The sequence below is a fragment of the Zootermopsis nevadensis genome, unplaced genomic scaffold (genome assembly GCF_977971745.1).
Source record: "Zootermopsis nevadensis isolate Lab colony 2312 unplaced genomic scaffold, Znev_1.0 Znev_ptg000010l, whole genome shotgun sequence".
Taxonomy (NCBI): domain Eukaryota; kingdom Metazoa; phylum Arthropoda; class Insecta; order Blattodea; family Termopsidae; genus Zootermopsis; species Zootermopsis nevadensis.
In genome coordinates this window covers 10,606,735-10,632,071 of record NW_028259142.1, presented here as the reverse complement: position 1 = coordinate 10,632,071, position 25,337 = coordinate 10,606,735, and the positions used below count along the sequence as shown (strand labels likewise).

Here is a 25,337-nt window from a genome sequence, read left to right as displayed (position 1 = left end):
CAGCTATGAACCTATAATAAAAGCGATCTGGCGGTAACAGTTAGTATCAAACTAAAGTAGCAGCCTATACCAGAAGCTCGATCGGTAACAATGTACACCACAACCCAACATCTTCAACCCTAACCACCTTACAATCTTAACACAGAATAACAAACTCTACAAATCTGAAGATGGCTATCGCCTTGGATATTGTGCAGTGCTGTTTGGTAGAAAGTTACTGAAGTTTCAGAGTTGCTTACTTTCGCCACCATCAGGGTGATGCCCTGATGATGGAGGCAGAAAGCACATCTGAAACGCCAGAGCAGTTAATACCAGACCACATGGTGTAGGATGCCAGAAGACAGTCATCTTCATACCCACCACTTTGAGAAACTGAAATCTGAGCTTTACAAATGTTTTTCCTGACACTGCAGAGGAACTTCCACAGCTTTTATAACTAAACGTATGTAAACCAATTTTATCAGTATCACCACACTCATAACCATCATAAGAAAGTTTTTGAGAAGTTCCATAACCTCCATCATTGAAACACCATGACTGAATACTGTACAAATTTGTTAAAGTTAGTTGCATAGCAGTGAATCATGGATATGTGAGAACTTCAACTTTATAAATGGTCATTCTGTAATCATATGTGAAAAATTGAATTCTATTCTAATTTGTTTTAAACAATTCCAACACCTCTGTTGCCATAATCTGACTGGAATCAAAAACCTCTAATTACCATGCATCCTCTGAAGAAAACAAAGCTATTCAATGATTTAACTTAATGCAAAATTTAAGTGAAAATGCATAAGTACACTTTTCACCTCAGAAATTTGCAAGACAGCCATTCTGATATTATGAAGGATATGGATTAAAAAGTATGAAGATGAATTGTCTCTCAACAGGATGTTGGTCATCACAAGTTAATAAAAAGAGAGAAATTAAAATTTAACGTCAATGGAAAGGATGGACAGACACAAACATGCAGTTAACCAAAAGGATTCTGAAGAAGAAATAGATAATAAAGAGCAATAATCCACTGACATACTAAGAGGCAACTTTAAGTATTTCGCTATTTACATTTTATATTTTGTTTGTGTGTCTACATGCCCTCTTAAATGTGTAGCATCCAACTTTTAAACACATATTTATTCTTTAGTCTAAGCAAATACATTCACATAGCATGATTTCTTACAACCACCACTACACAGTTAAATGGAGAACATTATATTTTCTTTTATAGGACCCATTCCCTAACTCAAATACAATTAAAAATTGGAAGATGCAACTACAGTAACACGTTATCTAGTCCTCACTTGATCCAGCCACTCAGTTTGTAATCATGAGCCACAAGTAATGAACTGACTGACACCATGTGCCCTAGTAGATAAGCAGCAGTTACACTAATGAGACGAGTAAAGCAAGCGATAGGAGAGAACATCACTGGAGAAAGCAAGTGACCACCATGCAATAAAAGCAACAAACAACTCCACCTGCTATTGCACTTGTTAGCAAACTCCACACCTGAGTACATTCACTACATCACCTCTGGTAAGTGATCATCTAATTTTTATTTGTGTCTGTTTCCACTAAACCCAGAAATATATACTGAGTAGTACCATTGGTCACAATGTAATTTCTTTCTGTCATCATACAACAAACTGTTATTACAGACACATGTATGATATATAAAAATTTGTGTACCATATATTATCTTGATTAAATTTCATGGAATACATATTGTTCTAAAAGTAGCACATTTTCTTCCCTTCTTCTTCTATGGCACAACAGTCCAAAATGGAGCCTTGGCCCTATCCCATGTGGGAGGTTTATTTGTCTTTCAAGTGTGCATTTTTGAGTAGTGAGTGACAAGCCCACTGCCACTGCACGATATCTACTCAATCTTGATTTGTCTGCTACAGCCGTCTAGTAGAGAATCAGAAGAGACTTGGCTGCTGAATTTTGTTTATGAAACATCTCGTTCATGCTTATAAGGTTCTTTTACATGCAGTAAATCTATGATATGGGAACGTCGGCTTTACTTCCCCTCCGAAGGAAGTTGTGTCACGGATTTTTATCACCCTTAAAAATCCATTTACCTTGGCCGGGACTAAACCAGTTAATCTTGGGGTCCGGTGTTGAACATGCTAAACACTAGTCCACCAAGGGTGACCATTTTCTTCCCTATAAGATGAAAAATGTTCTTGGGTTTAGGGATCATATTTCTTTCCATGATATTCAATGACAAGCCTATCTGTCAGATTATCAGACCTATGATAAGCTTTGCGGCCAGATAGCATGATAAGAAAATGTTAACACTTCTTAAATTTTCCACAGTAACACTTCAGGCACCGTGTTAGTTGTCAATATGTTCACCACAAATTTCACATGGCACAGGGTCTAAATCTAAGCTTCTAAAAAGCAAAGATATCCCCGGTACACACAATGAAGGCAATTCGGGGGGGGGGGGGGTTCCAGGAGGTACAGCTCCTAATCATTCTTGACCTTGGCACTTGATAGGGATGAGTAGTCAGTGTCATAGCCTGGCTGGATAGGAGGCTGGGTGGGTCTTACAGAAGCAGAGGCCCATCATCAAGGTTTATTAACGATTCACAAAATCCTGCCACCAGATTCTATCCTGAGCAAGTTGCATCTGTCGATTCCTATGTCTCTAAGATTCATCTTAATGTCAGGCTCCCACCTATGCCTAGTCTTCCCAGTGGTATCCTCCCATCATGCCTCCCATCCAATACCTTGTAAATACCCCTCCCCTCCCCCATGCATGCCACATGTCCTGCCCACTTCATCCTCCTCAATTTAATCACCCTAACAATATCAGGTGAGGAGTAGAGGCTGTGAAACTCATCATTATGCAGTTTTCTCCATGGTCCATCTCCCTCCCTTTTCGGTCCAAATATCTTCCTCAACACTCTGTTCTCAAAGACCCTTAATCCATGTTCTTCCCTCAAAGTGTGAGACCAAGTTCTGCACCCATACAGCACAACTGGCATTATTATACCTTTCTATATTTTAATGCTTAGTTTTTATATGAGATGGGAGGACAAAGGATTTTGGACTAAATGGTAGCGAGCATTCCCTGAATTTAATCTGCTCTCAATTTCATTATGAATATCATTCAGATTTGTTAGTGTCGTCCCCAAGTATTTGAATTTTTCAGTCAGACACTATACTAACTAAACTACTCCAACTGGAATCTTAGTTCCTGTGAGCACTTAACTACCTGAAAAATGGATTAGTGTTTACCCAGTAAAATACTACAGTCCACAGATCAGGAGAAAATCCCTGCCAGGAATTCGATATACGCGCATGCACAAGATTTCGCGGTGAGTGATGACCAATCCTAAAAGCATTCGTTCCACAACCACTGAACGAACAACAGACGACAGGCTTTCATGTGTTCTAATATGTACAGCTTTAAGATTACCACACAGCGGCACAGTGATTTAATCTAGAATATTATCGCAACACCCGCAGAACACATTAGAGGTGCACTCACTACACGCTACTCGTAATGGCTTGATGTTTTCAGTCTGTTGTAGTAGTGTAAAACTCTGATATATCACACTTCCCACCAATAGCAGCCCTCTAGTCCAGCTAATAAGTAACATTCCGCCTGCACCGCACCAGAAACGACTTCCCTCAGCAGGGTTTTTCTCGTGATCTGTGGACAGTAGTGTGGTGTGCTACACAGTCTACATTGAGGGGGAGGAGTATTTAAGTTTTAACTTTCATTATCTGTGCATTATAGCTTACATACAATTCTGATGACTGTGCATCACATCAGCATACTGCTAAACCATTAACCCTGAATTCTGAATTCAGCCAGCAGCCCCAGAATTCAGTAAGTTCATATATCATGTTCTCATCCAATAAAGGTTAAGATTTAGCTACATTTTACAACATAAGAAATGGCACTGCTCTCTTAAATTTACTATATTCCTTTATTACGAGAACTCTATTATCAAAAGGAGCAAGGAGTCAACATCTCAGCTGAAGAATTTTCAAGTATGAGGGTCTGATCATAAGATACTACAAATACCGATAATCAGCATCAACCAATACTGAGTTGGTCAATACACTTCATTAAATCCATTTTCATATGGTCTAGTTTAATATTATCTTCCCACGTCCATTTCATTCAAGGGATACTTCAACCAAAATTCCATTATTCACAATTAAAAATATACTCTGTAGTGACCTACTGCCATTTAAGATGATAAAACACACTCACAACTTGAAAACACAACAGAGACAATAAATTAAGAACAATGAATATATCTGACTTATTCCAAAGAGCAGTACTTGTTCAGCTAGCAAAATACTTCCTGCCTTTTATGAAATATGATAATTAATTACTGTTAACACAGGCTGCTACTGGTCCCAATCCTGATCCAGATGAATCCAGTTGACTTTCTTATGTCATCATCCATGATAAAACCATCACTCTTACATAAGTGATAAAAAAAACTGCATGTTAAGCTTCAAGAAAAAATAAAATAACAACAAAATACTGATAGCAGATGATAAATGTTAGTAACTGCTGTACACAAACATGCAAAGATATGTAAACCTGCGGGTGATATAGAAAAGTTCAAAATATCACTCCACTCATGTATTTTAAATGTCATGGTGTGAGATGATATTTGATAAACATTTCTGTAAAAATGTTTAACAGTAACTGCTCAAGCTGATTATAAATGTTTTCATATGTGGTCAATCAATCACCCAAACTCACAAAAAAAAAAATCAGGAAAGATTATGGACTGTACTTAGTCAAAGAAGAGTTTTCTTATTTATGAAGTGAAGGACATATACAGAAGATGCAAGCTACATTAGTTACTGCAGAAACTAGAAACAGAATCACTAATTTCTAGTGCAAATAAACAGGTTAACTTAGTTCACAACAAGCTTAAATACATTCATGATATTTAGATTTAAGCCTGCTTATGTTTTCCCCAAGTTCACTGTACTAAGCCTCTAATTATACTAGTTTGTGCTTCTGAATATAATTCGATCACTAGCTGTATCCAGAACACTGCACAAGAAACAAAATAACAGACCATCCTGTTGCACTTTTTTGGAACAAAAATGTATTTTTCATCAGTCATTATGCAACTCAAAAATCATTATATTATTGGCACTGCTTACTCCTTTAAGTGTTTAATTACAAAAAGCACATTTTTATGCTATGATGATGATATACATGTTCTGACCTTATTTAGCCATCTTCAGGTAAATAACTTACATGTTACTATAGTAGTTTTCTTCAGTTGTTTGACATCTATAGCATCAGCAGACTGAAGCCAGCCATGTTATGACTTTGGGCACCAGGGTTAATTGCCTGGGCAGCCTAGTACTAAAGTTAAAGAAGTTCTAGCAGACTGCATGAGACTTGGCTTCAATTACTTGACAAGATTACATTTTTTATTATACCTAAAATATCTTGTTCAGATTGTAAAAGTATATGCTCATATCAGGACCACTCTGATCTTGAGAAATTTCACAGCTAATCCAAAGTAGTGAATGCATTAAAAGAAACTCAGTCACAGAACAACAGATACTATGAAGATAACAAATTAGACTGAGCAAAATACTTGCATAAAGTAGTAACAATTTTGGTGTATTACTACATGTCAGAACTGTCTTTAATGTCTGTTCTATTAAGCAGGAAGATGTCTGGACCCAAAGTGGAAAAAATATCTGCACCTGTGAGCCTTGGCGAAGGGCCTCACTGGGACCACGATGCTGAAACATTGTATTATGTTGACATTAAAGGCCCTACAGTCCACAAGTATGTCCCAGCCACAAATAAACACACAGCAGTGAAAATTGGTATGTGTCACTACTGTTCCATAATAAAGAAGTATTAGTCAATAAACAAAAATGTAAAGAAGATGTACTATGTAAATGCTCACGACACAGCATCAGGAACAAAAATCATACCATTATCTGTCCAAGGACACACCAATCTCCCAAAATCTTAAAGTGTGTGTGGCACTGAACAGGAAGACATGACGGCAGTCAATATATGTCTACTGATTACCTATGTCAACAGTATATTTGTGAATGCAATAAATGAACATCAAAATGGATGAGGTACAAAATTTCAAAAATAATATAAATGGAAACTGTGGTTTTGAAGTGGAATGCATGACTGCATTCAGCTTACACTTCTCTCACTTGCTACAGTATTGTTACATCATACATTAATGTATTCTTCTGCTTTGAAGGCAGATTGATACAATTTGAAACGTTCTGCTTCATAATAAATGTTTCTATTCTTTCCCCCCAGCTTTTATGATCCTCTGCTACACTTTTCTCTTTACATTCAATATCATTCATTATACAGTTTAAAAATAAAGTGGAAATAAAATTCCATGTGTTCTTAACTCCAGTACTGAAGTGAGCATTCAGCTCATTTGACCACTAGGGACTGAGTCCCTGGTAACCACTGGATAGAAGGGTCGCTGGGATAGGGTGGCAAAAGTTATATCACGACAAATCATAAAACTAGCGATAGAATCACCTCAAAACCTTAAAATCACTGCATGAAATGCTGACACATACCTGCAAAACCAGAAATAAAATTAATCTTAATTTCCACAGCGATGTACATTTATACAGAGGTCTTCATTACATCACTTTTTAGACTTGGTAGCAATTATTGCTTCTATGACAGTTATACAGATCAGTGTGAAAATGAATACATTAAGGAACTCCAACAAAATATTTACCATGTAGTCCTATTCTTAAATTCTTTTAAATTACTGAATAATCCTTCAAATATGTATGCCACTGTAATTTGTATAAATGTTTGGACAATCCTTTAAATAATATTTGTAAGAACATTCTGAGTTGCCCAAAATCATAATCCAGTCCTGCTAAATAATATGGCCATAAGTCAAATCAGTGATACCAATACTTAGGTTTATTGACCTCATCCTGCCCATCCTGAACCGCATGGAAAAATAACACATAATCAATATGATGTATGAGATGTCTTGCATGATTAGTCATTTCCACTTTTATGATTCTTTCAGATGGTGTCCATGTCTCACTTGTCATTCCACTTGAAGGGACAAAAGACAAGTTCGTGATTACTGTAGGGCGTAATGTTGCTATACTGACATGGGATGGTGAAAGCAGCACTCCTACAGATGTGAAATATGTTAGTGCTGTTGACAATGAAAAAGAACTTCAGGGTAATAAGCTAAATGATGGCAAGGCAGATCCTACTGGTCGACTCTGGACAGGTATGGAATGAAGCCAGATGTATCATGCATAACATGCTGTTAATATGCACTGAATTTATAGTACTTACTTAGGCTACTTAGGCGACCCATTCTTCAGTTATTAATAATTAATATTCACACTATATGATAATATATAAATGTATCTACCTGTTCTGAACTTCACATTTTCCTAGCTTTTCAAAATTTAAAAGTCTGGAAATATTTGATATGATACATGTTATATAATGTATTTTATATTATCAGCTTGGCACTCATTCATCAGTCATTAATGCTCCAAATGTAGATAATAAAACAATGCTGAAATTCCTGATAGTAGCCTTCACCAAGCAATGAACTCAACTTGATACTATATGAAATGGAAAATCATATATTAACAATATGGGTTTAATAAGATAATCTTTAAAATCATGAAATGCATAATGATCTCACATGAAGTTCACAGCTTAATTTTCTAACACTCATTTATAATGATGTAGTTTAGTGTGGTAAATTCACTGACAGTCACCTTTCAACAGTAATAATATTATTTTTAAAAGGGTAGTGCTTCTAATAGATTTGCAGATGGCCTCTTTTGTCCACTCCCCCACATTACTCACTTCCAAGAAGCATTGGTTTTCTGAATTTGTTAGGTGAACATGCAATAAAATACATTCTCTAAGGTGAAATTATTAGAGATCAAGATTCAACAGAATTTCTGAAATCCAGAATGCAGTAGAAACATCGACAGTCCCCATAAGCAAATAACTTGGTAAGGAAATGGTTACCATGTACTTTGATCATCAGTGAACCCTAAATAAGCAATTTTCATATCTTCAGGCCTCTGAAGAAGGCGCCAATTCCAGATGTATACAAAAGTGAAGGAAGCTTGATTTCTATCGCATGTTATACACTTGTATCATTATTCAGTAACATTGGTTGCATAGCTGACACATGTACACTTCTATCTTGCTTCAGCTTATAAAATAGACATCATTCTGTTTCTTAACAGGATCTTTGGGCCCAGATACAGGTTCGATAACTGACCTTCCTCCAGTTGGGTCACTTTTCAGCTTCTCTAAGGATTGGAAACCAACAAAACATGTGACAAAAATAAAAGTTGCAAATGGACTGGCTTGGAATGAACACCTAAATTTAATGTACTACATTGATTCCCTAACAAGGAAAGTCGAGGCTTTTGACTTTGATGCTGAAAGTGGAAAAATTAGTAAGTAACCATGTTTTATAAATTTCTATAAGAATGTTAATATCCAATTTATAATCATATTACTCCTTCTCACTATACAAAATTTTATCATATTCACAGATTACTATAATCATATCAAATTCAAAAGTATTCTGCTTTCCATTTTGAATCACTGATATGATCATAACTCTTGACCACAAAGTTTTTATAGTTTACAAATTGAAAACAATATTTTTTAGTAGTCTGTGTGTGTCCACTGGGCAGAGAACGATTCGAAGAGAGAAAGCTTGGAGACAGATAGGTCTGCTTTTTGGGTTGTTTGATGTAACTAGTCGTTACCCCGACTGGAGCCTGAGCCTTGGGAGGTTTGAGGGATTTGTGTCAGTTTGTTCTCCTTTTGAATTTATATATTTTTTTAAATACATTTTGGTAATTTGGCAGTGGATTTATTTTGTATTTTGGTTAACCCCTGTGATAATCCTATGCTGTACCACCTCCCGGCCTCTGGGATTATTTTGATCCTGTCACGGTTGCCGGTAGGAGAGAAAGCCTGAGTAACACAGCTCCAAAAACAGGAAACACAAGGGGTTCAGGCTCCAATAAAGCAAGCATGCTGGGGAATGGCCTGGGTATGAGGGGTATTACCTGGGTCTGTTCCCAAGGGATTCAGTCCCTGGAAGCGGCCTAGCCCTGTTTGAGTCCTCTCTCTGAGGCCTGAATAATATACTCTGTACCACAGCATCAACAAGTGTGTTCAACATAGTGAAGCCAAAGACAAGGAATAACAACAAATGGAACAGCAATGAAAATATTATCTGCAACAATGACCCCTCGTCAAGCAGGTCTCCTACCTACCTCCTAGGAAATATGTGACCGACAGACATAGACAAGTCCATAACATGTTTTTCACTCATAGTAGAGCAGTAAGAACACCTAACAACAACTAGAGGAGTGTGTAGCATAGTCACAATTGCAACCAACCAAATATGTCCGACTTATGTAGGAGTTAATCTTATGACCACCTACATCCTAACTCAGGAATGAAACTGCATTTTATTAGTGAATTATAAACTAACATTACCTAGTATATAACAACACAAGGTCTGCAGGATTGGAAGTTTGTGCAATATGAAAGTAGGCTTTATGAGTTCTTCCTAGAACTACTTGTTTCAAAAGTTTAAAAGAGCAGTTAATGATAAAACAACCAAACTAAAACCTGTGTGTTCTCAGCAACAGAACTGATCAAGCCAGACATGAATGTGAGGCAAAGACATACATGGAATCACATATTTATATTGTTTGTTTTCTTGGCTCTACAAACCGGTTGTGGGTTTTCGTCGCCTCCTGTTTCAGAGGTTTCTTGGTCTTGAAGTGTGCATTTATGAGTAATGAGTGACCTGCACAATTTTTACTCAATCCTGATTTAAATACCAGAGACTTGGGTAAGAAATGGCCGCTGAATTTTGCTTACGAAACATCTCGCGCTCGTGAGGTTCTTAAACACGCTGTAAATCTACGACATGAGACTGCCGGCTTTTTGTCCCCTCTAAAGGAAATTGTGCTACAGATTTTTATCACCCTTAAAAATCCATCGACCTCGGCTGGAATTGAACCCGCGAACCTTGGGTCCAGTGGTAAGCATGCTAACCACTAGTCCACCGAGGGCGACACATATTTATATTAATACTAATATAAACATCACTTTCATTTTCAGCCAACAGACGCACAGCCTTTGATTTTGAGATAAATGAAGTCGATGGATTTCCAGATGGAATGGCTATTGATATTGAAGGAAAACTATGGGTTGCTTGCTTTGGAGGGAGTCAGGTAAAGCGACTAACATAGTATCAAGCTATTCAAATAGTTTTATCTGAAGCTTTCATGGTAACTAAGTATAATGAATTCTTCTTGGGTTACCAGTCATGTCAAGTGGTTGAAAGAAGAAAACACCAAGTTAGTAACTTCAGTACCTTGAGGATGATGACGAAGATCATTCTCAAAATGGTGGTGTTTTCTCCTTTTAACCACTTGACGTGGCTGGAAGCCCAAGAATAATTCATTGTATAAATAGTTTACAATGAAATGTTGCAGAATTTGGATGTATAATTCTTGTCATATAAGTGATAAAAAGATGGTCCTACATTTATTCTTTTTTCTTTACTGGTATCAGCAAGTTCATTAAACTTTGGAAGATACAAATATTTAAATTACTAATTCTTATCACAAGTAATTTGATGGTGGTTGCAGTGTCACATGACAACAGTGTACATTTAACCTTGGATGTTCAAATTAGTGAATGTTAATTTCTTACGGATATTTTTATCTAGATATTTTATCTACAAATATTCAAGTAGAACAATTTATCAGTAAAAGTATCATATGGGTCCTGTCTATATGTGTTTTAGGTGATTAGAGTGGATCCTGCAAGTGGGAAACTGTTAAGTCGCATCCCTATTCCAACACCACAAGTGACATCTGTTGCCTTTGGAGGACCACAACTTGATGAACTTTATGTCACCAGTGGAAATATTCTCTTGAATGAAGGACAGAAGGAAGCGTACCCAGAATCTGGTGCCACTTTCCGAGTCACAGGTCTTGGAGTCAAAGGGCTCCCTGGTCAACCTATCAAATTGTAAATAATTGTGTCTTCCAACATAAAACAATGTAAAAACCAGTGAATTCGCCACCACCTTGGCCTATAACTTGTACATCAATTTTCTGGGTACACTTTAGCCCTTTGAAACCAAAACTCACCTAAATAATATTTAACAATTAAGTTTATACCATAAAGAAAACCTACTCTTCACCATTACAAAAAACAACTTGTTAATGATGTTTAAATATAAAAGGAAATAATTGTAGTTTACAGTGAGAATTACACAAAATCTGTAAATATAAAATGAAGAGTTATTTATCTTTGAAGCAGGAGGGAAATAGAGTATCCACAATTTATTGATACTGTATTATCTATTATTTTGAAATGATCACTAACATCATTAAACTGGGCTTACACACAATAAAACAATTAAATCAATGATGACGAGCCTTTGTTTCACAGCTGAGGAATAGCAAAGCAAACAACCAATGTGCTGATAAAAACATGGGAGTTACAGTAAATAAAATGAAATGTTCTAATAACCTTGATTGGATTCATAACTTATTCCTTTGCTCAGGAAAAATGAGCAATGATTACGCTGATGATGGTGGCAGCAAACACCTCTGAAATATCTGAAAATTTCTACCGGACTACACACCACAATAACCAAGAAGACACCCATTTTGAACTTCTGATAATGTTTATTTCATGATGCTTTTTCTATTATATAAGCTACATAGATCCTAGACTTGACCAGCAAAGAAAATATGTTTCTTGTATTAAGATAAACTTACAAATTTTTCTAGAGGGACTGCAGGAAAATAAGTATAAACTTCAGGAGATCCTCTCTCCAGATTCTAATTTGAACGCTGTATCTAAACAACACGATGCCATACAAGTACACCCAACAAATGAAATCCATAATGAATAAGTTCAAGTGTCCTAACAGTATTGACATTATGTAAACTACTGGCAAAATATACAGAGTGATAAATGTGACAAAGTAGGTAGGATAGGAGATGACTATGAGTCACTAGCTTGTAGATCTTACAGTATTGTATTCAGCTCTTTGTTGTGATGCACAAGTCAATGAGTGCCCTGATCATGAAAGCAGCAGTCACCTCTGAAAAATAGAAAACGCTCTACCAAATACACAGAACCATAATCCAGAAGAAATCCATCTTCATATTAAGCATCACGATAACCAGAAAGCCTAATTAGTGAAAAAAGTTACTTGAGGTTAAGAAAGTCTGAAAGAACCAAGTATCACAAAAATATTATTTCTGTGACATTATGCACAGCCAATGGTTTATACGGTGATGGACACATCCATCAGTGCTTTTAATTGTGATCTTTCGCATACATGCATGTGGATCCCAATGCAACATATTTAATAAATTTGAAACTACATAATTCAGTTTCTCCTCAGTTAAAGCGGAAGTCACAGGCACTGTAATTCCCAGAAATTTATTGCATCTGAAGAAGTTTCTTTCCTACATTTTGTATGACATCTGCTTGAAAAATACATATGGTTACTCTACAATCCCGTTTCATTTACCATTGGCGTAGCATTTAATGAGGTACAGGGCAATTATAAATGAAAATTAGGACAATTATGTGAAGAAAGAGGAAGTAATCATGGCCTATTTTAGGACACTATTGTAGCATTCGCCTGGATGAAATTATGAATATCAAGAAAGATGCCTTAGCCTCCATTCCAAAATTTAAATTGTGTACCTTCTGAATGATAAACTCTACCTCTAACTTGATAACTGGTATATGTGTGAAGCAATCATGAAGTCAAACTTGATCCTTCAAGATATAGAACGATAAATCACTTTAATCAGCATCAGATATGTTATGTAACAGTAACACAGTAGTGATAAAAATACATTGTCAAGATTACTGAATGGTTTTGTATTGAAGCTGAGAAAAGATAACAGATTTTTCACATCAGAAGCAATCTTCCAAGGGTCAGAGAATATGAATACTTTAAGTTACTCTTGACAGAATACAAAATTATGATTTATAAAAACAAGGGCAATACCTAAAGATGGGAAGATTGGAAGTTGCTGAAAACTGAGTGGGAAAAAGAATGGAAACTTTAGCAAGCATTTTGCATAATTCTATGGAAGCACTAACCTTTACTAGTTGTGCATCACAGTTTATGTGTGGTCCAGGTGGCAGCCCCACAGTCGTGTGGTTTAACTAGTTAAATTAGTAGTCATCATCATGTTAAATAAAAGTGAAAATTTTTACTCTGATTTGGAATCTACAAAGTTTCAAAATGCATTCACTACAAGTTTCCACAACTCATAAATGTGCAATTTTATGTTAATTTAAAATAGTCTTGAATTAGGTCTGGTTTTTTTTAGCAATTCTTATGATATCCTAATTTTAGAATGTAAAAAATATTAAATTATCCGTGATAATGAAATTACTAAGTTTTTGAGACCATTTGACAAAATTTATCTTTCAAAGTTCTTTCTTCCAAGGAAATGTGTTTGTGTTTAGAAGAGTGCCTTAGGCTTTTCACAACATGTAGCTGTAAATTTAGCAGTCACTGAACCAATGGCATGATCATAATCAGTCCTCATGTTACTATCAGTCAGTAAAGTGACTGACTACAGACTAACAACCAGGTTTCAATCATCAATAGAGGCAGAGGATTTTTCTTCTAGCTTCTGCATCCAGACTGGCTCTGGGGCCCACCTAGCCTCCAGTCCATTGTGTACTGGGGTAAAGCACAGTCATGACCATTCACCCCATCTAGTGCCAAGGTTAAGAATGAGTAGACAGTATAGCTTCTCCTTATTAAAAGTTCCAAGGTTTATATCATATTCATTGAATCATGGTATTTTAAATTTATAAGCCTATGTGCTACAAGGATAAAAATTATATTAAAGGTTCAACATAACCAATTAAAATATATTACAAACTCTGTAAATCATCAAGAAAACAAAAATAACAGGGTTAAAATTATAATTTGCATAACTGAAAAAGAAGGGAATTCATATCACTATCATATTAATAAAAACTCCTTTATAATTAGTGTTCTGTCAATGTTCATGTATCTGTACAAGCAGTATGCCTTATCAATAAAATTTATCTCTCCACAAAACATGGTCTCAAACAAAATCTAACACACCTTACAGTCATGACTATAAGAATATCTTGTGGTACTTTCTATCATGAACCCTTAATTGGTCTAGTTTTATCAAAATAAAATTCCTAAATGCCAACAAATGTAATACTGCACCAACTATATCAATTTCTCAAGCCACTCATGGCTTGGTCACCCTTGTGCACTGTTCTGACCTCATGATGTGGTAGCTGGACAGTTGTTATACTAATGATAAGTGAAAGGAGGGGGAGGGAGAAAGAGAGAAGTTAAGAGAAAGTGACCATCATATACTGTGAGCAAGGACCAACTCCATCTTCCATTACACTTGCTTGCAAACTATATGCACTACTACCTCTGGTAAGTGATTATTAATTGTTTGTTACTTTCACAAAGCTCACCCAAGCAGTGAATGGCGCCTTTATACCAGTGTTTCTCAACTGCCAGTTAGCAGTACATTTTTGCCGAGCCACACACTTGTAACTACTAAAGATCTACAACTTCTTAAAACTGTTGGGGGGGGGAGGCTGATTCCAAGGTTAAAAATTAATGTGTGAGAAAGCACGGCAATCACATTATTGATTTGTACTTTATTTTGATTTGTTGAAGAAATAAATAAAACAGATGGCAAGAATAAAATTTATTGCGTATTTAAGAATTTTATATCTGCGAATTGTAATGTTGATGGCCCATGGTAGACATATTTTACCAGTCTGCAGTATAGTTTCGGTTCAGAAACACTGGTCTAAGCTACCAAATATGGAATGTAAAATAATAAACCAGGTGTTTCACAAAACAGATTTAGGGAGTAAAATTAAAAATGTAATCCCCGTTCTACTAGCTGTTCATAAAAACATTTCATCTTTATTGGATTACCATTCATCGCACAAGCTATTCTAGGTTAAGTTACGAGAATTGATTCTAAAATTATTTTATGACTGTTTCATCTGCCTGGTTTATATGCAAATAATTGCAAGAAATCTCAGTCAGGACAGCAGATGACTTTTCTGAGACTATATCCAGGAACATCGAGAATATAAATGGAAGCTGTTATGACTCTATGAACCTGTTTGCGAAATTCTGTGGAAGGGAGATTGAAATCTTTCTTTTTGAATATGGTAACTGTTTAGAGCATGAGATAAAGCAGTTGTCAAAAGAAAGGTCCATCAGACATGTAGCAATTCTTTAAATTTAAGGGAAGAATGATGATAAACACAAAACATTATCAGGCCAAAGAAAATATTTTAAAAGTTGCCGTGCCACTTGTTCATTTTGGAAATCATTGGAAATAATGTATCGTTCGGGAGTAGAGGAAAGACGAAGCCTTGTCGGCCATGTTCATCATAGGACTTCATGTAGTGCTTTGAAACAGAGCAACTTGCATTTATCTTACTTTGACTATGGAACAGCTCCCCCCCCCCCCCCCCATGGAGTTTTCTATTTGACATTCTTATTAGCCTGCATTTTCTGTTTCCCCGGCCAGTATTTAGGTCTTCTACGACATTCATTTTGAAAATGTATATGTCACTTGTTAGACATCGTCTTCTTTCAAAGAGGCATGTAAATCTTAGTTGTTGGTCTGTTAGAGAAAAGTCAGCTCGTAGAAAGCGTGGGAGAACTGCAGGTATCCGCTGCCATCAGTAGATTTGATGGAAAATGTTACCAGTGCAACTTTGCACTGGACAAATTTATCTCTAATTTGTATTATCAAGCAGTTCATTAATGTTTTGTCTGTCTGCATTGTATAAACGTTAAGATTAGATATGCCTTTGCGAAACAAACTCCACTTTTCTGAAATAGGTGTGAATTTTGGTTTCAGATTAAGGGTGTTTAAAAACATGGTGCTGGGGGAATATTTGGGCCTAAGAGGGGTGCCGTGACAGGAGGCTTCAGAAAATGAAGGCGCTCCATAAGTTGCAGTACACTTCACTGTTTTTTTTTCGATGACATAAAGGTCGATGAGATTGGGGATATGTAATTCGCTTCCGTAGTAGATGCGAACCGTTGGTATGAAATCCTAAAGGGATTATAGCGTTCGAAAGACCGAGACTTGTATGTGAGCCCAATATTAAAAAAGAGCACTGAGATGGTTAACTCTCCTACTTCGCATTCACGAAGACCCGGGTTCAAAGACCGGCTACAGTGACTGATATTTTTTGTGGTTTTCCTCACTCAATCCTTTCCAATTCATTACTCACTGCCATCCTCTTATTCGACGCTACATAGTCTGAGTTACATAAATAAACAAATATACACTAGCTCAAGTCATCAATATTTCTATTTAGTGGAGCTATCCCAAAATATGGGTGTACATGTTTGTGGAAATTATAAATTTGTAGAAATCCCAACTACTGCAGTGTTTTGGTTCCAGTGAAAACAATAATTCAGTTGAGCATTAAATTTGATTCTCCTGCTCTCTACTAGAATGCCTTAAAAACCAGTCAAATGAAGACATGCCCTCCTCCCCCACATTACAGTAATTTCATATCTTCAGGAGAGTTTCACTCAACTTAATTTAATATTGATGTCTGAGGTGTACACAAGCCGCAGCCTAGTAGTTATGATACTTGGATGTGAAAAAACCTATTACTGACTGAGATAACATGTTTTAACTGAAATACCTTCTCAGATTGTAAAAAGCTATGCTGGAACCACATCTGATGGTTGAAACAAATTTATCAAAATCAATTAAATGAAGGAAAAAAAAAAAGTATGACGTTAAGACACTATGGGAATGACAACCAGTGAGACAAAATAACTTATTTATTGTTTCTTCTATTATGCAGATAGATGTCTGTGCCTAAAATAGAGCAAATTTCTGCACCTGTGATACTTGGTGAAGGGCCTCACTGGGACCACGATGCTCAAGCACTATATTACATTGACATTAAAGGCTCTACCGTCCATAAGTATGTTCCTGCCACCAATACACACACGACAGTGAAAATTGGTAAGTACTGGTTGTTAATTAATAGTGTCAATAAATACAAATTTATTATGACTTTAACTATGTAGCTGCTAAAGACACAACAAGAGAAGGGAATTCTATAAACAGACATTACAAATTTTGTTCCATCACCTATGACCATAATGCACCACAATCTTCACACATATTTGTAATAATAATAATAATCCGTGGCGTAACAGCCCTCTGAGAGCCAAAGCCGACTAGCTTGACTGCTGGCCTCATGTTCACATGCCTAAGCAGAGGTGAACAATCATCCAACCAGATACAGGGTGACGTGTGGTCAGCACGACGAACCCCCAGCCATTGCTAGTTTTCATGACCGGATTACGCTACCCATTGTAGCTCCCCAATTCCCTCACGATGCTGGGTTGGCACCAGTCGAAAATCTCATGAGAAATTTCTTTCCCCCGAGACTCGAACCAGTGCGCATTCCGTGTCACCAGTCCGAAGCACGATGAATTTCACAGTCACAGTTAAAATGGCTAACAGATATTTGCATAAAACCATAACCTAATTATAGATTCTGCATGGCTAACAGAATTTTAAGTTACAAAATAATATATCATCAGAAAATTCTATATCCTATGTTACTAATATTTATCTAGTTTAATTTATAATTAAATGTGACATAAGGCAAAATGTATACAAATGCATATTCTGATATGCTTTTTGTTAGTTTGTCACAAAGTGTTGTTTAACTGAAGAAAAAACCCATCTGTAGTCACTGGAACTTGCTTTCAAATCTGCACTTGCCTAGGTATCCATGGTTTTTAACTAGATAAAGTCCCTATATAGAATAAATACATAGTCCCCTTACTGGAAAATGTTATGATCGATATGATGCATGTTTCTGTTTCCAACTTTCCAAACTTAGAATGTGGCATATGTATATTATTTGTACTGTTTTATAGACGGTGGTGAAGTCTCACTTGTCATTCCACTTGAAGGGACAAAAGACAAGTTTGTGATTACTGTAGGGCGTAATGTTGCTATACTGACATGGGATGGTGAAAGCAGCACTCCTACAGAAGTGAAATATGTTAGTGCTGTTGACAATGAAAAAGAACTTCAGGATAACAGGCTAAATGATGGCAAGGCAGATCCTATTGGTCGACTCTGGGCAGGTATGGTATGAAGTCACAAGTAAATATTGTAATGATTTTCAGGTAATAAACTGTGGGTTTTTGTTTGAAATCTGGGTTTATTCCACTCACTATTTGTATAACTTTGGGTTCTGGGGATGAAAACCATTGAATGTTTAAAATTACCCAGTGTTTCAGTTATCTTCAAGGTGAAAGTGTTCTGGTTGTGGGAGTGGGATATAATATACAGATTAGCTGAGAGGAAGAGCTGGCTGATATCAATTTGGTAACAAGCACATGGTAGAGGAAAAGGCTTTTAAGGGGCAACATGGTGATAAAAGAAGTTTTGGTGACTACATGAATTGGAAAAGGCGATAGAAGATGCTACTTAATTTTTAATATTATTATTTCCAGTTTTTTATTAATAAACCAAGAGGATGGGACAAGAAGTGATGGAGAACTGTAATTTCAGAGCCAGGTGGTAAAAGAAGAGGTGACAAAGACGTTCTGCTGAATGTTAGCAGAAAAAAAAATCTCTGAACTGGTACATGTTAATTTCTTTAATTCTGTTTTCCTATAGGAACGATGGGTGCAGAGTCAGATCCAGAAGACAAATTTCCACTAACCTTAGGATCACTTTTCAGTTTCTCTAAGGATTGGAAACCGACAAAACATCTGTCAAACATTACAGTATCCAATGGCCTGGCTTGGAGTGAAGACCTAAAGTCAATGTACTACATTGATTCCCCAACAAGGAAAGTTGAGGCTTTTGACTTTGATGCTGAAAGTGGCAAAATTTGTAAGTATTCATGCTTTCATAGACAGTATTACAATCCACATATTCTAATTCTTTACAGCATTATGTCCAAAGTGACTTTGGGGCATATCCGCTTCCATCTACTATGGTTCAGAATGTGTGCATTTTCTTTACTTCCACATAATCTGTGCACTTTCATGACATGGTGCTTAGACACAGGGACAACTTTATCTCTTATCTAACTACATGAAGCAGAGTACTTCTTGAGTAGCTAACAGTACAATCTGATAGTTAAGCAATTCCCTCCATTGTATGGAACCTGAATGTTCATTCCACGATACCAAAAGCCCACCACTGTGAGAAGAATCCAATCCATAATCTTCCAAATCCATCTCCCTTTTAACCATGTCTCAATCTTCCAAGTATTCCCTTCCTTACAGGCTCTCTGACATGCCTTCCCATCTAATCCTCCTTTATGTGATCATTGTAATAATACTTGGTGAAAAGTATAAATTATCGAGTTCCTCTTATCTTAGAGCCATAAATCACAATATACATGTCAATTAGCACCAAGAACTACTTAACAAATAAGCCTTAAAGTGTTGTAATATATTTTATACCTAAATAAATGCAACATTTTTTAAAATCACTGTTGTCTTAGTGCATATATATATATATATATATATATAAATATATATATATATATATATATATACACACACACACACACACACACACAAATATACACACCCGCCCAGAATCTGTTAAATCTTGCAACAAAAGTCATTTTTATATATGTCTAAACATTTCTTAATTTTTCTGTCAAATATTTTACATACGCAAGAGTTCACCGTCTGCTTAAAAGTATCTTTTACATTACAACAGAAGTGATAAAATATCAGTTCTAAGTGGTGAACAATGAACATGTTCGCCCCTATGAAATATGCAGAAAAAAAGAATTACTGACCTTGCAACTGCTGGTCAGATTCAAAAGTCAAGAGATGAAACACCAAGGCACTTTGCATCCTCATGTTGCAAATGGAGGCTGTAAATACACTGAATAAGAAGTAGCAAACAGTCAACAACTGGTGATCCTCCAGTTTGTGGGTTCAGTGGGGGCCAATAATGCCCATCATAAACGTGGCTGGAAGAGTGTACTCTTGGGAGTACACTGATTTTCCAAAGCTATTCCTCTCGCAAAATCATGTAGGTCACTGTTGCACTGCTGTGATTCAAAGCCAGTGTTAAACAACAGTGTCACATTGTAACCAGGCTAATGGTAGCAAAGGGGTGTCCAGGCCTGGTGGCCTGTGGGGCAAAGCACCTGGATCAACAATTACTGGGAACCAGGCCCCAACTAAGCAAGTATCCTGGGGTAGGGACTGAGAGATGAAGCCCCAGGTACCCCCAGTTGGGGAAACATGTAGGAAGCATTAAATGAGGTGCCCCAAAGTGGGATAGAAAGCCCAGAGGCAGAGCTCAAAGAACAGGAAGTTCAGGGGGCTAGGCCCCAACAAAGCAAGAATTATGAGGGCCTGGGTAGTAAAGCCAAAGGGGATAAATAACAAACCTCAGTTGGGACTAGGTGTGGGGGAAATTACCTGGGGGTGTTTCCAGGGGTTGTAGTCCCTAGAAGTGGCCTAGTCCCATTGAGGATGAAGCCCCTTGGGGGTAGTCTACAGTAAAGAAAAAGCCAGGGAATAACAACTGGAACAATAATAATAGTGATAGGAACAACAATAAAATTAACAATAACAATAAGTTTCCATTATTGTACAACATATCTCATAGGAAAAATGTAACAAACAGGCAAACATGGACAGACCCATAAGCTGTTCCTAACTCACATAAGAGCATGAATAATGCCTAATGACAACAGTAGTCTGTAACACATTTATAACTGCAAGCAACCAAAAAGGTCTTACTCCAGTAGCAATGTGGCAACATTAACATAATTTTTTACTACTGGAAATGCACAAAGTGTAATGCCATAACATCTTGTCCTAGGTAAAAAATTTCAACACCTGAAAATAGAAAGACATAATTTGCAAGAGCACTTCCCTCCTTACATTTTTCCATACTTTCCAAATAACAGAGTTCTCCTATGGTCTCAGACTTACATGACATTTGTATCTACAGTATTATAAATATCACTTTCATTTTCAGCCAACAGACGTACAGCTTTTGATTTTGACATACACGACGTTCTTGGATTTCCAGATGGAATGGCAACCGATACCAAGGGAAAATTGTGGGTGGCTTGCTTTGAAGGAAGTCAGGTAAAATAAATAACATAGAATTAAGTTCTACAAATAATTTATAATATAATTACAGAGTTTGGATACTCATGTGTATCAACAATGTTACAGTTCTGTATTTTTAAGGTATCTGTAACTTTTCCTTGTAACATTAATTTTTTTTTTTTTGTGGCATACAGTCAATACTAATAAAACTAAATATATGAACGCAACAAGATCACAAATTGCCAACATAGTCATAATTTAATTATATTTTATAATTTGACAATGCTTAAGAATATAAATAAGTTACATGGGAACAACAGTAACAAATAGAAATTAAGTTGAAGATTTCTGTCTTCTGGTTTGTTGCGCTGTGTAGTCTGGTCGATGCTAACCAACGTTTCAGAGGTCATACTGCCTCCGTCATCAGGGCGATGAATATTCAAATTCATCGCCCTGATGACGGAGGCGCAACAACCCAAAAGACAGAAATCTTCATACTCACCACTGTGAAAACCTCAAATCTTACAGAAATTAAGTTCATGATGAAATTAAGAGAAAAATAAATTATGGAAATGCTTAAACTAAAGCTGACCTGCTGTATGCCTTGTAGGCACTAGTGGGGAAAGGAGGTATAGAGCCTACTCATTCTTAACCTCGGCACTAGATAGGGGTGAGTGGTTTGGTCACGCCTCGGCTGCACTTTATCCCTAGGAAAAGACTCCGGTACCCATTGGACAGGAAGCTGGGTGGGCGCCAGAGCCAGTCTGGATGCAAAGGCTAGAGGAAAAATCCTCCACCCTGTAAGGGATTGAACCCCAGTACTCCAGTCCGTAGTCAGTTACTATACTGACTGAGCTACCATGGCTATATGGAAATGCTAATGCTTGTTCTCATTTAATTGAAAAACTGTCAGGTCTCTTACTTTGAGGAAAGAACATTTATTACAAGTGCAGTGCTGATGAAAACATTTGGAATTAAAAGGAATGAAGAAAATAGTTAGGATATTACATAAAATGGAAATTAATTATTTATATGTCACCAGTACCATTAGAATAGTAAAATCTAAGAGTGTTTAATGGGCTGGATATGAGATTAGTATTAAGGAGATTAGGAATGCACACAGCATTTTCAAGAGAAGCCCATCTTTGAAAATGAGCACTTTGAAGACCAAACAATAATTTATTCATGTAGATCTGGTTTGTATGTGTTTTAGGTGATTCGAGTGGATCCTGCAAATGGAAAACTGTTGAGGTGCATCCCTATTCCTGCATTAAAAGTGACATCTGTTGCATTTGGAGGACCACAACTTGATGAACTTTATGTCACTAGTGCAGATATTTTGACTGAGGAACAAAAGAAAATGTACCCAGAATCCGGTGCCACTTTCCGAGTGACAGGTCTTGGAGTCAAAGGATACCCTGGTCAAGCTGTCAAGTTGTAATCTTGTTTTCCAAAACAGTGCATAAGCATTGAACAGTGGATACACGATCATCTTCCTCTTTTCACTTGTGTAAAAGTGACCATGTTAATACTGCATATTATATCTAACTTGAATTTAGTGTTTATTCTCCACATCTGATTTATAGTTCAACAAGAATATTTTCAGGGCAAAATAAATGGTAGCAGTCGATCACTAAAGTTTACAAAAAGTGGGATATAGAAAAAAATTGATGTTGTTGAATGTACTATGGATGAAAATTAAAGTAATGAATGCTGCCAAAAGGAGTTGACAAATCCTAGGAAATATCTTTATATGAGAGTTAGTCAGAAAGTTTCCACAATGATTTATTTTACAGCTTGTTATGATGGCTGCACTGTTTATTCTGTGAGCGGATAGAAGCATGAACACACTATGTTACTGTTAAATACTTTTGACCTTAACCGGCCAGTTGTGGTGTCGTTTTAGTAGAGTTAACGTGGATGCTCCACTTTCTGTTTGCACCAAAGAACAGTCTGCTAAGGCCTACTGAACCGTTAACATAATGAAAGTCACACTTTTTGAGGCACAATGTCACTGGGGACAAGACGTGGATCCACCATTACGCCCCAGAAAGCAAACAACACAGTATGGAACGGAAACATCCGACATCACCAGTCACAAAAGTGTTATGTTGACACTTTTCTGGGATGTACAGGGGCCAATTTTGGAACACTACGTAGCAAAGGGCACAATAGTAAATGGTGTCCATTATACTGAAATGCTTTGGGACCAGTTGATGCCAGCTATTCAAACCACATGCAATTGAAAAGGGTGGGACTATATAAAAAAATAATGCCATGGAACATACTCGTTGTCACTGAATTATTTAATAAAAATTTAATTGCAGAAACTTTCTGACTCACCCTCATATACAGTTAAAGTGCAGAAATGAATTTTTTTATACCTTTAGGCATGCAAATATAAAACAAGCAAGTAACAAACATATGAATGTTATAGAAACATTAAGACTCGAGATTGTACACGGGATGAGAATCTGATTTTTGAATATTCATAAATGAATAAAGCATGACAAGTTGTTTTTTAATAAAAGCTGCCAAGACAAACTCTAATTACCAATCATGAATTCTTCCACCATCAATTTTAAATATGCATGACTTGTGCTGTTTTTAACTGAAGAGTTTAATGAATAGTGCAGTTTATTTGAGGTGTGGGTTGTTGATTCAGACCCTATATGGAATATCTGGCCCAAAATGGAAAACATGTTTCTGTAAAGAAACATTTGATGGTCAGGTTAATATGCTTATGTTAACTGTAGATTTCATTTGTGGATATATGTAATAAAAAACAGATCTTGTCAAATGATCTTTCAACAACCATACACTGAAACAAAATCGTAAATACATTACTGATAAAATAGTTTTATAGTTTCTGTTGAGGCTCAAGGAGATGATACTGCACATCAGGATTATGAACTGTGAATGAGGAAGGACACAGAATAAAGCTATTGTGATGAAATTTAAGGGACCATTTGAGCAGTGATCTATAAGGACTCAGAAGTCACATACAAAGTAACACAAAATGTTGCTTCATACATCCCTCTAAGCACCATTTCAAGAAAATTAACATATCAATTATAAAGATGTTCTGAATGAAAAGATTACGCACATTACCAACCTTTTTATCTAAAGATAAGTTGTTCTACAATTTACTCTACTGCAAGCCTCAAGTGGATACATGTTGAAACTCTGTTTCTCACATAACACATAAAACATTTTACAAGAGGGTGTGTTCAGATATTTCAGTGAGACGATATGACACCAAGACATAAAATATCTCAAACTTTGCATATAAAGAGTACTAAATGCAGAATTGTCTAATTCTATCGTTTCTGGTTCTGTTGAAAACTTACCAGTAGTTAAGCTGTTATTTTGTTACCTGTGGCACTAAGAACAATTCCTTCCTCTCCATTCTAAATACCGCACAATCAGCTAGCTTCCTTCACTGAACTGTATTGTGACAATCTCCATTCCTTTCCCATGAACACAAGCAGTGATACAAGAACTGCAACAAAACAGATTTTATATTAAGACTTACATTAGGTATGTATCATGGAAATTTTCTTCACTAAAATAGAACAGTGACTACAGAATATTACAGCTTTCAGAATATTTAGAAAAATGGAAATTTCTGCTGTGCCTTCTCATACTTTTGAGAATGGTGGACTGATTTTGCTAAAATTTTATATCAAAGGTCCTTGCTCATCCAACTTGTATGTTTATAAGAGAGCATCCAAAGTTAGCATTCATGAATTGAAAATCTAGAATGTGCCAGAAATTTTTAAGCTATACATATTGTAACCGCTCATCAATCCCCTTGCCGGGGTATGCTATTTTCTTTTGTTTGTACTTGTAAGAAACCCAAGTTTTGTCTGCTAGGTAATAAGGTTTTGGTATTATCCACTTATTGTCCTGCTACTCTTTTCTTAGTTTATGATTTCTGTGTATTTCATTTATATTCAGAACTATTGTAAGCTTGGGATCGACTATGGACAGCCGATGCTGAGTGATGTAGCGGTACTTGAAGTACGTGGGACCGCAGAGGTCTTGGGAGTTCCCAGACTTGGAAATTCCCTTGTATCTGAATTACCTGCTCTTAGCCTAAGTGGGTTTTGCAGCTAGTTAGCGATG

The 25,337-nt window shown here is 36.4% G+C and overlaps 3 protein-coding genes across 11 annotated transcripts in view; 2 read left to right on the top strand and 1 right to left on the bottom strand.

Annotated features, from left to right (window-relative positions):
• The first annotated feature begins 1,324 nt into the window (after positions 1–1,324).
• Positions 1,325–11,580, top strand: LOC110832073 (regucalcin). 4 transcript variants are annotated; one of them, XM_022068712.2, is made up of 7 exons: positions 1,325–1,536; positions 3,755–3,847; positions 5,675–5,838; positions 7,047–7,259; positions 8,248–8,463; positions 10,157–10,269; positions 10,848–11,580. In XM_022068712.2, exons 3-7 carry the CDS (start codon positions 5,679–5,681, stop codon positions 11,076–11,078), a joined length of 933 nt encoding a protein of 310 aa, XP_021924404.1. In that variant the 5' UTR covers positions 1,325–1,536; positions 3,755–3,847; positions 5,675–5,678; the 3' UTR covers positions 11,079–11,580. The 4 variants fall into 4 exon arrangements, with proteins under 4 accessions (XP_021924404.1, XP_021924405.1, XP_021924402.1 ...); XM_022068713.2 differs by having other exon boundaries at positions 5,672–5,838; XM_022068710.2 differs by lacking the exon at positions 3,755–3,847.
• Positions 11,581–14,394: 2,814 nt separating this feature from the next.
• On the top strand, positions 14,395–23,753 carry LOC110832074 (regucalcin). Of its 3 annotated transcripts, XM_087346507.1 has the most exons (7): positions 14,404–14,519; positions 15,979–16,166; positions 16,946–17,109; positions 18,039–18,251; positions 18,790–19,008; positions 21,133–21,245; positions 22,423–23,753. In XM_087346507.1, the coding sequence occupies exons 3-7, from the start codon at positions 16,950–16,952 to the stop codon at positions 22,648–22,650; spliced, it is 933 nt and encodes a 310-aa protein (XP_087202633.1). In that variant the 5' UTR covers positions 14,404–14,519; positions 15,979–16,166; positions 16,946–16,949; the 3' UTR covers positions 22,651–23,753. The 3 variants fall into 3 exon arrangements, with proteins under 3 accessions (XP_021924409.1, XP_021924408.1, XP_087202633.1); XM_022068717.2 differs by lacking the exon at positions 15,979–16,166 and having other exon boundaries at positions 14,395–14,519; positions 21,187–21,245; XM_022068716.2 differs by lacking the exon at positions 15,979–16,166 and having other exon boundaries at positions 14,395–14,519.
• LOC110832071 (tRNA (34-2'-O)-methyltransferase regulator WDR6) overlaps positions 21,266–25,337 on the bottom strand; it is a 56,379-nt gene continuing 52,307 nt past the window's right edge. For 3 of the 4 annotated variants that reach the window (XM_022068704.2, XM_022068703.2, XM_087346504.1), the window contains one exon: positions 21,266–24,711. In XM_022068704.2, the coding sequence (XP_021924396.1) occupies positions 24,639–24,711 (73 nt within the window). In that variant the 3' untranslated portion in view covers positions 21,266–24,638. The remainder of the gene's footprint in view (positions 24,712–25,337) is intronic. The other variant, XR_002543818.2, reaches the window with a different exon arrangement.